Source organism: Ailuropoda melanoleuca, chromosome 1, assembly GCF_002007445.2.
Source record: "Ailuropoda melanoleuca isolate Jingjing chromosome 1, ASM200744v2, whole genome shotgun sequence".
Lineage (NCBI taxonomy): Eukaryota > Metazoa > Chordata > Mammalia > Carnivora > Ursidae > Ailuropoda > Ailuropoda melanoleuca.
This window is the reverse complement of record NC_048218.1, coordinates 26,066,504-26,078,893: the sequence shown is the minus strand read 5'-3', so window position 1 is coordinate 26,078,893 and position 12,390 is coordinate 26,066,504. Positions and strand designations below refer to the sequence as shown.

The following is a 12,390-nucleotide window of genomic DNA, read 5'->3' as shown; positions in this document are numbered from 1 at the left end:
TTCATGGGGTGAGAGACTGGCTGCTTTGTTCACACTGGGAGTCCCATTGTCTAGCCTAGTGCTTGGCATATAGTTAAATACTTAATTAAAATTTATTGGATGGATGGATTACCATGCATATGTGTTGAAATTATAGTATTTTTTAAAAATTTAATATTTCACTTTGGGAGGCTTTTTTTTTTTTTTAATCAGATATTGAAAAAGATGGCAGTAGTCCTGTTGTGTCAAACCAGTTGGCTTGGAAGGGCTCACTTAACCAATCCCAATAGCATTGTAGGACATTTTGGTGTACCTTCTTATTCCTTATATCCATTACTTGTTAATTCATTTGTTCCATTAAATTATTGTGTGCTTACTGTATGCTAGGTGTTGAAGAAATAGCAATACAAAAAGGAGATAACATCCCTACTCTTGAGATTCTTAGTCTAGCAGGGGATATGGGCTTGAAACAAATACAATAGTAATTAAGTCATAATTGTGGTAAAGTGCTATTAAAAAAAGTAAGTCACTTTAGAGCAGTGGTTCTCATTCAAGAGGGACGTTGCCCCCCAAGGGACATTTGACAAACTGAAGACATTTGCGGTTATCACACCTGGAGGGACAGTATCACCTGACTACCCAGAGTGGGTAGTAGTCAGGTGCACAGGACCACTCCACACCAAGGAATCAAAATGAACCAAAATGTCAGTAGTGCCAAGAAGCTGAGAAGCCCTGCTCTAAAATTGCTGTAATCCAGAATACTTTGATAAGTGGTATTTAAACAAAAAGACATACAGAAGTTCTTTGTTGGGAGACCGAGAGTGGGTTGAATGTATAGGCAGAGGGAAGAAAATGTGGAAAGACCTGAAGGTTGAAAGGGAAAACCTCCCTGACAAAGGAGAGCGCAGAGCAAAGGATACAAAGTTATGTTGGAGAGATAGGCAGAGGCCCACTTATATAGAGCATTTGGGGTAGTCTATAAAGCATCTAGTGGGACATTCAGAGTACATTGTCGCATCAATGGGTCTGGAGCTCAGAGCAGATGATAGAGAAAACTTTGAGAGTTCTTTGCAAGGATGGTATTTGAAGTCTTAAATTTATATTAGTATCGGTTTGCCAGGTTATAATTGTTTTTCCTCTGACAACACTCAGTTACCAGGGCAGGTTCAGAAAAGATAGAAGGTTGGGTTCATTCAGGGTTAGGTTTGGTCAGGGAGGTGTGAAAAAGGATTTTGTAGCCAGAGAAACAGCTATTGTGTTCTCTGTGGAACCTCAGACCAGGATTGTTATACAAACTCAGTCTTTTTTTTTTTTTTTTTTTTTCTTTTTTGGTAGAATGCTGATGATTTTCCGAAATGAGATTTTGGTATTTATCATGACAGAAAAATTTGCTCTGAATTTCTAACCATAGACTATGAGACAATGAGTATTTTCTTCAGTAACTGACTACTCTTGAACCTGATTTGGGGGGTTAAATTCTGGGTAGGTGCTATATGTTGAGTGGTATATTACATAAAAGTAAAATTGGTTACTCTATAACTTTGAATTAGAGTTAAATAGAAGATTCATCTTAGATAGCTCTCTGTGATTTGTATTAGATACACAACTGATTCTTTTCTTATGAAGCACAAGCAGGAGAACCAGAATATCTAGAGCAGCCATCAAGAAGTGATTTCTCAAAGCACTTGAAAGAAGAAACTATTCGAATAATTACCAAGGCATCACATGAGCATGAAGATAAAAGTCCTGAAACAGTTTTGCAGTCGGTAAGAACTTTTCTTTTGGCTCTCTGAACATAGTCATCTTCATGACATTTCCAGCCTTGTAATGGAGAGCAGCCTGCCTGGGAGTCAGGAGAGACAGGGCCAAGGGAAAGGGCTACCAGTAACGTGATCAGGGACTGTGGGTGTCACCTAACCCCTGAGCTGTAGCTTCCTCAGCTGTAATTTTTTTAATGCTGTCTTTTTTTTTTTTTTAAGGATTTATTTATTTATTTTGAGAGTGAGAGAGAGCTTGAGTACCCAGGCAGCAGGAGGGGCAGAGAGAAAGAGGGAACCCTCAAGCAGACTCCCTGCTGAGCTCAGAGCCCGATTTAGGGCTCAATCTCAGGGTCCTGGGATCATGACTTGAGCCAGAATCAAGAGCTGGCCGCTTAACTGACTGAGCCACCCAGGTGCCCCAAAGCTTCTTTTTAAAAATAAATTTCTGTATTCCTGTTAGAGAATGATGAAAAATCATAATCATAGACTAAATTGATCATTTGATTTGGAACTTAAAAAGAGAAGTATAAGATCTGGCATTATTTCTCTTTTTCCCTCACCCCTTCCCTCTATCTTTAGTCTTATTACATTGCAATAGTTGGGAATATAAGGTAGTAATTTTTATTGTCCCATAGTAAAATACTAGAAATTCCCATAGTAAAATACTAGAAATTCTAGGTTCGAGTATTATTAGCAGGATAAATGTAATCTTGCAAAGTGGTTTATATGCATAAACCATAAAACCATAAACGAGTGTGTTGTAACTCTCAATCGTGTCTTTTTATAACAATAAATTGAGTAGATTGGTATTGTACTGTGTTTTCAGTGTGTATGACCTGAGAGATGTTAATTCAAGAATTTCTTACTACAAAAACATTCAGTTGCTGTAGTCACTTTTTTTATTAGTGAGCACAAGCAGCTGTGTGCAGGTTTCTTGATAGCTAATTTTAGTATTTGAAGATTACCTTCCTAGAGACCTAAAGGGAACAGGACATACAGTTCTTTTTCTTTTTTTTTTTAAGATTTATTTATTTGAGAGAGAGATTGAGAGAACAAGTGGGAGAGGGGCAGAGGGAGAAGCACACTCCCTGCTGAGCAGGGAACCCAATTTGGGACTCAAGCCTAGGACCCTGGGATCATGACTTGAGCCAAAGATGCATAACTACTGAGCCACACAGGTGTTCAGGACATAGTTTTTTTAACACAGTTTTCTACTTAGTGAACTTCATCTCAACAATAACCTGCTAATTGCACTGAGGTCTTTAATATGATAGGACCTTGATTAACCAAAATGTTGAATTAATGAGGTATTCTGTTATGTTTTGACAAATGAATAATCAGAAATTACATTTTTATTTCACTTCCTGTGTGAAAAATTTTGATTATATTATTTTACTATAAAAATGTTTTAATATAGGTTTTTTAATTGTTCCAAATTTTGCAAATGCCCTAGAGATTCTGAATGAGCTTGAGATCAACCCCTGCTAACTCTGAAGCATTCCTGGAAAATGCTTCTGGTGATGGATCTGAGATGTCTTAACTTCTTGGGGTGTGGTAGAAGAGGAAAACTGAGGGAGGTGGAAAGGGCAGAGAAGTAGACACAAGGGAGAAAATTTTTTTTTTTTTTAAGATTTTATTTATTTATTTGACAGAGATAGAAACAGCCAGCGAGAGAGGGAACAAGCAGGGGGAGTGGGAGAGGAAGAAGCAGGCTCACAGCAGAGGAGCCTGATGTGGGGCTCGATCCCATAACCCCGGGATCATGCCCTGAGCCGAAGGCAGACGCTTAACCGCTGTGCCACCCAGGTGCCCCAAGGGAGAAGTATTTTTGCCTGATCTAAAAATGTAATTTGCTTGGCCCTTTGCTAATTAGGCATTTTATTTGTGAAAGCCTACGTTATGGTTAATAAGTATCGTCCTTTTAACTGTAATCAGAAAGCCAAAGGTATTATTTAACTTAATATAGAAACATGATTTTTTAGTTTGGCTAATCATGTATAACATAAATTTGCAGAAACCAGCACGTAAATATATTTTTATATATAATAATATATTCACATATATAATACATACATAATGTATATAACTGGTATATATAATATATATATGAATATCATTTTATAAGCCTACAATCTACTGCTTCACCTTTACTTAAGAAAGGAGGATGGCATTGAGAGAATATGGTAGACAGCTAGCACAAATTTTTTTCCATTTGGCGTATCCTCTGGTACCATCAGTTGGCCCGAGTTGTTTGTATAAATCTTGCAACATGTCTAAGAATATGTTAATCATGGTTGTCTGAAGCAGCCTGTTCTTGGTCTCATGATTAGTTGCTTTGGATCCTAATAACCACATACTGGTTTTTCTTACTTAAAGATATACCTTAGAAACTAAATTGCATACATGAAAAGAGTGTTCAGACTTTGGGATTAGATAGTCCTGGGTTTTTGAACATTGGTTTTACTTCTCACTAGCTCTGCAAACTTGAAGAAGGTGCTTAATTTTTCTAAACATCAGTTTACTTTTACATGAAATGGAGATCATTGTGGGATTAAGATTATTTTTTGAAAGTACCTAGCATGTAGTGTAAGTACTAAGCAGTTGTTAGTTTCTTTTTGTTGCTTAAATACAAACCATTTCACAAATATGCAATATATTAAGTTCCAACATTAGCTTAAGAATTCCCTAGAAACATAGTCACAGAAACCATAGAGAAGTAGTCTCTAAACGTATACATAGCTTACTGTTGAGGAGAATGTCTTTAATTCTAAATGAAATATTTTAAAATTTGAAAAATGCAGAAAAGTATACTTTAAGAAAGAATCATGTGTAGTCCCATACTCAAAGCTCTAATCACGTAATATGTTGGTATTTTTTTTTTTTCATTCTTATTTTTATGTACAGGTTTGGGATTTAGTTTTGTAGCTGAGATACTACTGCATATACAATTTTGTTTATATGTTGTCTTTTTTTCTTTAATCATTTAGCATTGTGACATAACCATTTCCCCATGTTAAAAATTCTCTGTGAAAAACAGTTAATGGTTGAGTATTATTCCATTGAGTGATTAAATTCTTATTTATGTACCCATTCCCCTACTGTATATTTGTTTCTGCTTTTACATTATTATAAATAGGCTGTTAGAAATGAAATTTTCTCCATATTTCAATTTATTTCTTTAGGATAGATTCCCCACAGTTGAATTACTGGTTTTACAGGTGGGGGGGTCAAAGTAGTTGTAGTTATATAGCTTTCTAAAAGCCCTTTCATGAAAAACCACTTTTTAAAACAATCCACTTAATGAATTTCAGGCAATTAATAAAAATCTTTGTATTTTAATTATTTGGGGAATGTTTATTAACTGAAACACTTATTAACTCCTTTCAAGTTTAGCTTTTGTTAAGGTGTTTGTATAGGGCCTGACAATAATAGAAAAAGATAAATACACATATACTTTACTTTAAAGAGCCCTCAAGTTCTTTATATGGAAAATTTTTATGGTACCTCAGGATATCTAAGCTTCATGAATGTTACAACAGAATTATTATATTCACCCAAAGTTTCTTTGGTTTTTCAACTTGCATGCATACAACTTGTCAGTATTATGCTGTTGAAACTCTTCTGTGGTAACTGAAAATGTTTATTAAACATTATTTTTTCCTAAGTGCAACTTTTTTTTTCAAAGGCCATATATTGTTTTATAAGGTTCAGTATTCTAATGCTGTCAGTTTCCCAGTTGCTATTTGACTTAAATTTATATTCTCTCTTAAGATAATATTGTTTTAGATTGATTTGATTCTGAGAAGTGTTTCACCACAAAGTGTAGACAGATATTCTAATTTACCTGATCAAATTTCACTATTGTGGTTAGAGACCTAGCATAATTATTCTTCTTTCATATGCTAGAAGGATTTAAAATCCTTAATTAAGTGTCATGGGATAATAAGTATATCTCTCTAAGTATGTATGCTAGTAATACTGGGTTATTCTATTCAAATACAAGCACTTTAGAGTAGCATAATAGTATTATAATATTGGTAGTACTTGTCATTATAGAACAACTGTTATGTATGAGGAATTGGATTAGCTGAATATTTTCTCTTGTGATCACAACCACCTTGTAGGCTGGTTATTTCCTCTTGAAAAGTTGAGGACTCAAAATAAGGAAATCTTTTCTAAAAAAGTTGTGTTTAAAAGTAGTATTTCTTTTGAAAGGGACAGTGTCAGTCTTGGCCAATTAGTTTTGTTTTATTGTTTAAACTCTTTTTGCATATGTACTTCTGGAAAGTCATAAAATGTTCTCATCTCTAGAATTTAATTATATTTCAGATTGAAATAAGACCCCTTTAATTGCTTTTTTAAAAATTTTGTTTATGTCGAGACTAAAGTTTATCTTTTGCTTCAGAAAACTGAAACTGCAAATTCAAATTACTTAAGCAAGCTTCTTTCAAGCACCTTAAGTACTTGTGAAATTTATTTATAGGTAAATAGTGAATATGCTAATTATAAATTTATTCAGTAATATAAGATCTCTGTGAAACCTGGACAGTATTTTGGATGAACCATATTAGTATTTTTGAGTGGACTTTTCTGGATTTCATACTGGCTTCTGTTCTATTAGTGTGGATTAGGAAAATTCATAGAATTTGTTACCAAAGAAAAGTATAAAAAGAAAGAAATCTGATTGAATTGTTAAAAATTTTATTGAATTGTTAAAAATTTTGTCACTTTCCAGCATCTTTTTCAGAAGCAAGAATTCATCAGACACATATAAATACATCGTACAATGCATTGTACAACACTGTCATAGGCTGTACAGACTGAGTTAAACACAATAGAGTATCGATATAAATTGGATATACTATTAATTTATTAGAAAGGATAGGTAAAACCATAAGAAAGAAAACCTACAAACTCTCATGGGTTTAGAGAAGGTCATGTCTTATTTTGATGGAGTTATTAAGAAAGGATTTATAGAATTACTAGAATTAAAAAAAATAAAAACTTCAGCTGTAACTTATAGACAGCAGTAGGAAATGCAAATCCAGTATTTATTATTTTTAAGGATTTGGTGTCCAAAATGCTTTGTAGGGAAAAAAAAGAAAATTTACTGGTTGAGTTATAAAAGGAAAGTTGTATATCTTATGTTATTACTTGATTAATGCATTCACTTCTAGTGTTGGTTTTAGGTGGTTTCATTTCATACTAAGCAAATGCAGATATTTTTTAAAGACTCGGGAATCTCTGCCCTTTATACTTGGTACTTCCATTGTTCTCTTTTCTAATGTTCATACTAATAATTTTTTTCTGCAGAAACCTGAAAATACCACAAGCCAACCACCTTCTAACCAGCAAGTTGTAGAGGTGGCGATTCCTCATGTAGGGAAATTCATGATTGAGTCAAAGGAGGGGGGTTATGATGACGAGGTACCTTTATTGTAGACCTGTGCACTATTCTACTTCTCTCTGGCTGTTTAACACACTACTTTGGGCGTGCATGCACCTTCACATTTACTTGTATTGCTGCATAACATACAGCTTGGCCACCTATGGTCTGAAATTACCTTACCAACTGCTAACAGAACTTTGAATTTCAAATGAAAATTTAAGTAGAAAGCTTATGGAATTTGTCAAAAGAATAATGTTTTAGAGTTAATTCTTTTATGCAGACTTACGATCAGTTTATTCTCAGGTTGATAGATTACCATAGGGTCTGTTTAATTAAATAGCAAAAAATTCGAACATTTAAAAATATTTTTTCCTGTTTTACTTGAATTATGTATTTTATTTTATTTTATTTTTTTTTAAAGATTTTATCTATTCATTCGACAGAGATAGAGACAGCCAGCGAGAGAGGGAACACAAGCAGGGGGAGTGGGAGAGGAAGAAGCAGGCTCATTGCAGAAGAGCCTGATGTGGGGCTCGATCCCATAACGCCGGGATCACGCCCTGAGCCGAAGGCAGACGCTTAACCGCTGTGCCACCCAGGCGCCCCTGAATTATATATTTTAATATTTTGCTTACTATTTCCTGCCAAAAAGTCCTGCAGCCTGATTGCGAATAGATGGTGGATATTTTTGCTTCTGCGACCTCTGTGTGAATGTGAATTGAGCGATTCATCATTATTGAATGCCTTCCAGTGCTTTCTGCACTGTTCTTGAGCATCCACATGAAAATGTGCTATTGTCCTTGTCCCATCAGATCCCCCCCTTTTTCACTTTTTTTTTTTTAAGACTCTTACATTTGATCTTTCTTATATTTGAGGGAAGGGCCAGCAAAGCTGTTTCTGAATAGTAACCCCTGGAAGACCTTGAATTCTATTATTTGTTAGTTTTTACTGGAATGGATGAGAATGTAATATATATTAAGTAGTTTTTCAAGTAACTTTTTTTAAGACTTATTTCAAAATTTCAAGTAAGCGATTATGTAAGAGTTAATCACCGAAACTAGAAGTGTCACAAAGACATTAAGATGACATGGGCCATAGGAGAAGAAGCAGCTGGTTTATGAGATAGGATCTGGTCAGATGACTTTTCTGAAGCAGATGTTAGGTATATTGTGACTGTCAGTGTATAATCAAACTTTAGGTGACAGGTTCAGTGAATCAGAGGTGATGGATGCAATTTCTCGATTGCTCTAATACAATAGCTTCATAGTGCTTCGTGTTTCATTTTGCAGGTATTTAAAAATATGAACAGCTAAGAATGATAAGCTATTACAAAAACAAAGAAATTCTTAAGTATTTAATACTTAATAGCAGTACCTTATTCCAGTTAACTATTTCATTACCATGTTGCTGCTTGAAAATTATGGAAACTGGCATGGTTTAATAAAAATGTTAATTTATTGACCAAGCACCTGAGTACTTGTTTTAGAGTAAGCCTTCTGGCATTTTAAAATATAGAATTGTGATTAATCATTTAACACTATCTTTTGTGCAAATGCTTATGCTATTGGCAGAGATGCATTTTGTAATTGATTGGAGTGACAGTTTAACAGTGCATGTGCCCGGGAACTTTAGGTCATGTGGATACAGGGCTGCAGCTCAGAGATGGTTAGGTTATACAGTCATGCAAGGGTGCCCAGCCAACAGGCCAAAGTAGAGTTGAAATTGAGCTCATGCTGAGCTCCGCAAACCTTAAAGAAGAGGCACTTTTTTAAATAAAAAGAGTGTTGCTTGTTCAAAGTGCTTCTCAGAGAGCAGCACTTTTTGATTTGTCAAGAAGGAGGTGCCTTTAGAATTCCTCAGTTTAGAGAGGATGCCTTTTTGCACTTTGCACAAAGGCACCATCTGGAGCTAGCTGTGGCCCTGTATGGATGATTTTGAAAGATACTTACATGCATATTGGTTCATATTTGCCATAAAATATGCAGTGGTTAATTTATAAGTAGTAAACAAAAAAAAGAACTTTTAACTTGCATGCCAAGATATTATTTTGGTTTTTGATACTTTTTTGTATGTTAACCGTTCAAAAACTTTTACTTTAAATTCCTTGTGGCAGATCATGATGACACCGAACATGCAAGGTATTATCATGGCGATAGGTAAATCCAGGAATGTATATGACAGGTGTGGCCCTGAAGCAGGGTTCTTTAAGGTACAATTAACATTTTCATTTAATTCTTTAATGTTTTTAAGTGAACTTCTTCAAATACTTTATTTCCTTGAGTTAAATTTAGTTTCCTATATAATTTCTCTTTTCCTGTCTTAGCCACGGCCACCTGGTATTCTGAGGGTTTCTACTATCCATGAAGTGAGAGTGATAAGTGATTTTTTTTTTTTTGTAACTCAGATAATTCAACAACAACAAAAAAAAGCATTTTACTAGAGTTACCCTATAGTGCACCGTTGGGTTGTTAGCAGAAATTTGAATTGTATTTTTATTTGAAGGGAATAAAGGGATTGATGAGCGAAAACAGGAACCGAGTAATTGCTTCTGATATAGTTTATTTTCTTCTCATTGGTGATACTATTAATCAATATTAACAATATTTTTTTCAAATTTCACAATCATTTGATTCTTAAACTGCTTTCTTGACTTGGTTGTTTCAAAAATGATTTTGTTCATTTATTTTTATGTTTCTTATTCACTTACGTTTTCTCCTGAATTAATTTATAATATCCTAGTCATTTCAAGAAATGTGAGAGATAATGCTAAGTGAAATAAGTCAAGCAGAGAAAGACAATTATCATATGTTTTCTTTCATCTATGGAACATAAGAACTAGGAAGATTGGTAGGAGAAGAAAGGGATAAAGAAATTGGGGGTAATCAGAAGGGGGAATGAAACACGAGAGACTATGGACTATGAAAAACAAACTGCGGGCCTCAGAGGGGAGGGGGATGGGGGAACGGGATAGGCCGGTGATGGGTAGTAAGGAGGGCACGTATTGCATGGTGCACTGGGTGTTATACTCAACTAATGAATCATTGAACTTTATATCAAAAACCAGGGATGTACTGTATGGTGACTAACATAATATAATAAAAAAAATATTAAAAAAAAAAAAGGTGAGACCATCAAGCAGTTGCATTATTCCATGACCAAATCTTTTTTCCCTTTAATGATGTGAAAATGTTGGGGTTCGGGAGCAAACGGTTAAGAAAGAATTCTTGAGACATCTTTGGTGCAGAATGGTGGTTTTGTTAAAGCACGGGTACAGGACCCATGGGCAGAAAGAGCTGCACTGGGATTGTGAGGGGTGGCTGATTATATACTTTAAAATGGGGAGGGAGTTAGGGATAGCATAAATTTCTAAGGAATTTAGAAGCAAGGTTTTCAGGAACTTGAGGGGCTAGCTGTTGTAAGGAGATTTATCACCATCTAGTAAAACGTTAGTCATTGGACCATTCAGATGTAATATCAGTGGGCCATATGCTTGGAGGATGATTGCTAACATATATCTTGGTGGGTGGTGGAGGTTAGAGATAAAGGAAGTTTCCAAAGGAATTTATATATATATATATAATATAATTATATATATAATTATATTATATATATTATATATATATAATTTTGCTATATTAGTCATCATATATATATATATAATTTTGCTATATTAGTCACCATACATTACATCCCCAGTGGAATTTTTATGCATTAAAGGAGACTTACAGGACCCTGGAGGTCAGGTTAATGTGAAGATAAGGTTGCCTTCACCCTTAGCAAAGCAGTCACATCCAGGCGGTTCAATTCCTAGAGGAAGGTCATGTAGCTTGTCTCAAGGGCTTGTCAATGAGTGGGCTGTAAGTTGTAAGGAAATTTAATTTTTTTTTCTTTTGCCTTTGTTTGCCACATCCTCTAATACCAGATCTTTATAATATTTTAATTACAAATATTATTGGTTTTACATTTTTGAAAGATGAATGCACTGTATATTTTGTCTTTTTATTTTGATTTACCAAAAACTTCAAGTTGTTTTCACTTCTCACCCTTTTTTAGTGTTTTTTTCCCTAAAAAAACAAAAAGGCTTTATTGAGGTATAGTTCACTATAATAGGCTGTATGCTCTCTTTCTTGACCTTAAAATTTTCCTTAATTTTCTATATTCTTCCCTTATCCAACTCAATCTTCAAAAAGCTGCTTATTTTCCCTTTCTTTCATTCTTTAATACAAAAAAAAAAAAGGCCTTATGCATAGTAGCCTTATATAATAAACACTTTTGAACTTGTTAGAATTAGAGCAACCAGCCACCTTGGTGTGCCCAGGACTGAGGGGTTTTCTGGAATACAGGGTTTTAAGTGCTAGACAGACTGGTCCCAGGATGAGTTGATCACCCTATTAAGTAAGAAAGGTTGAAAAACTGCTGTTATTGAAAAAAAACGAAAGAAAATTTTGTTTAAAAAGTCACCTTATTTCCAGGTGGTCTACATTTTCATTTCTTAAAATACACTGAATGTATGTCTTCTAAAGTTTTCCTCTATTTGTCATGGGGAAATTATCTGTCATTTACAGTGACACTGTCATTTTTTTTTTCAAGTTGGGTATCTTTATGTTGAATTGGGTATGTCACATTTTTTAGATTAATGCCTGCATATATTTTAAAGAGCCAGCTAATTATATACACTACAAACAACAGTACACCCACCGCACCCCTGCTGTGGTCACAGCTTCCGGTTATTTTATCTAACCTCTTGTCATGAATTCCATATCTTTAAGTAAACACAGAATGCTTGAGTTTTTGTGATTCTTAGTTGACACACTTCCTTTTGAATTCCCTGCTAGGTGATGTGAACAACGAGCTCTCCTCCTGTCTCTGCTCCCCACCATAGTTCCCACCGTTCCGTCTATCTGCGCCACACACACACACACACACACACACACACACACACACACACGTAAAATTTTGTCATTTGGAGTAAATCAGAATTCTCAGTTTGTATTATTTCTGTGTGTGCTATTCAGGATTAAGCTGAGTCGTAAACATTACTTTGACTCCCCCCCCCCAGCTTTCATTTTCGTTGTTGTTTTATTTTTTGGTTTGCTTAGTTTTCTATATGTATTACTGATGTACTTCCAAACTCTCCGCCAGTTGTTTAAATCTTCTCATATTTCATTGTCAGTTTTACCTTCTTGGGGAAATTTATTCTGGATTAGACTTCTTCTGGAATAGACATCTCTGTAAGTCTGTTCCAGAGCTTTGTAACCTGCT

At 34.8% G+C, this 12,390-nt stretch overlaps 1 protein-coding gene across 4 annotated transcripts in view; it reads left to right on the top strand.

Moving 5' to 3' along the window:
• USP25 (ubiquitin specific peptidase 25) overlaps positions 1 to 12,390 on the top strand; it is a 148,173-nt gene that overhangs the window by 109,627 nt on the left and 26,156 nt on the right. For 3 of the 4 annotated variants that reach the window (XM_019794355.2, XM_034656730.1, XM_034656738.1), the window contains exons 18-20: positions 1,606 to 1,745; positions 7,053 to 7,166; positions 9,242 to 9,337. In XM_019794355.2, coding sequence (XP_019649914.1) covers positions 1,606 to 1,745; positions 7,053 to 7,166; positions 9,242 to 9,337 — 350 coding nt within the window. The remainder of the gene's footprint in view (positions 1 to 1,605; positions 1,746 to 7,052; positions 7,167 to 9,241; positions 9,338 to 12,390) is intronic. The other variant, XM_034656741.1, reaches the window with a different exon arrangement.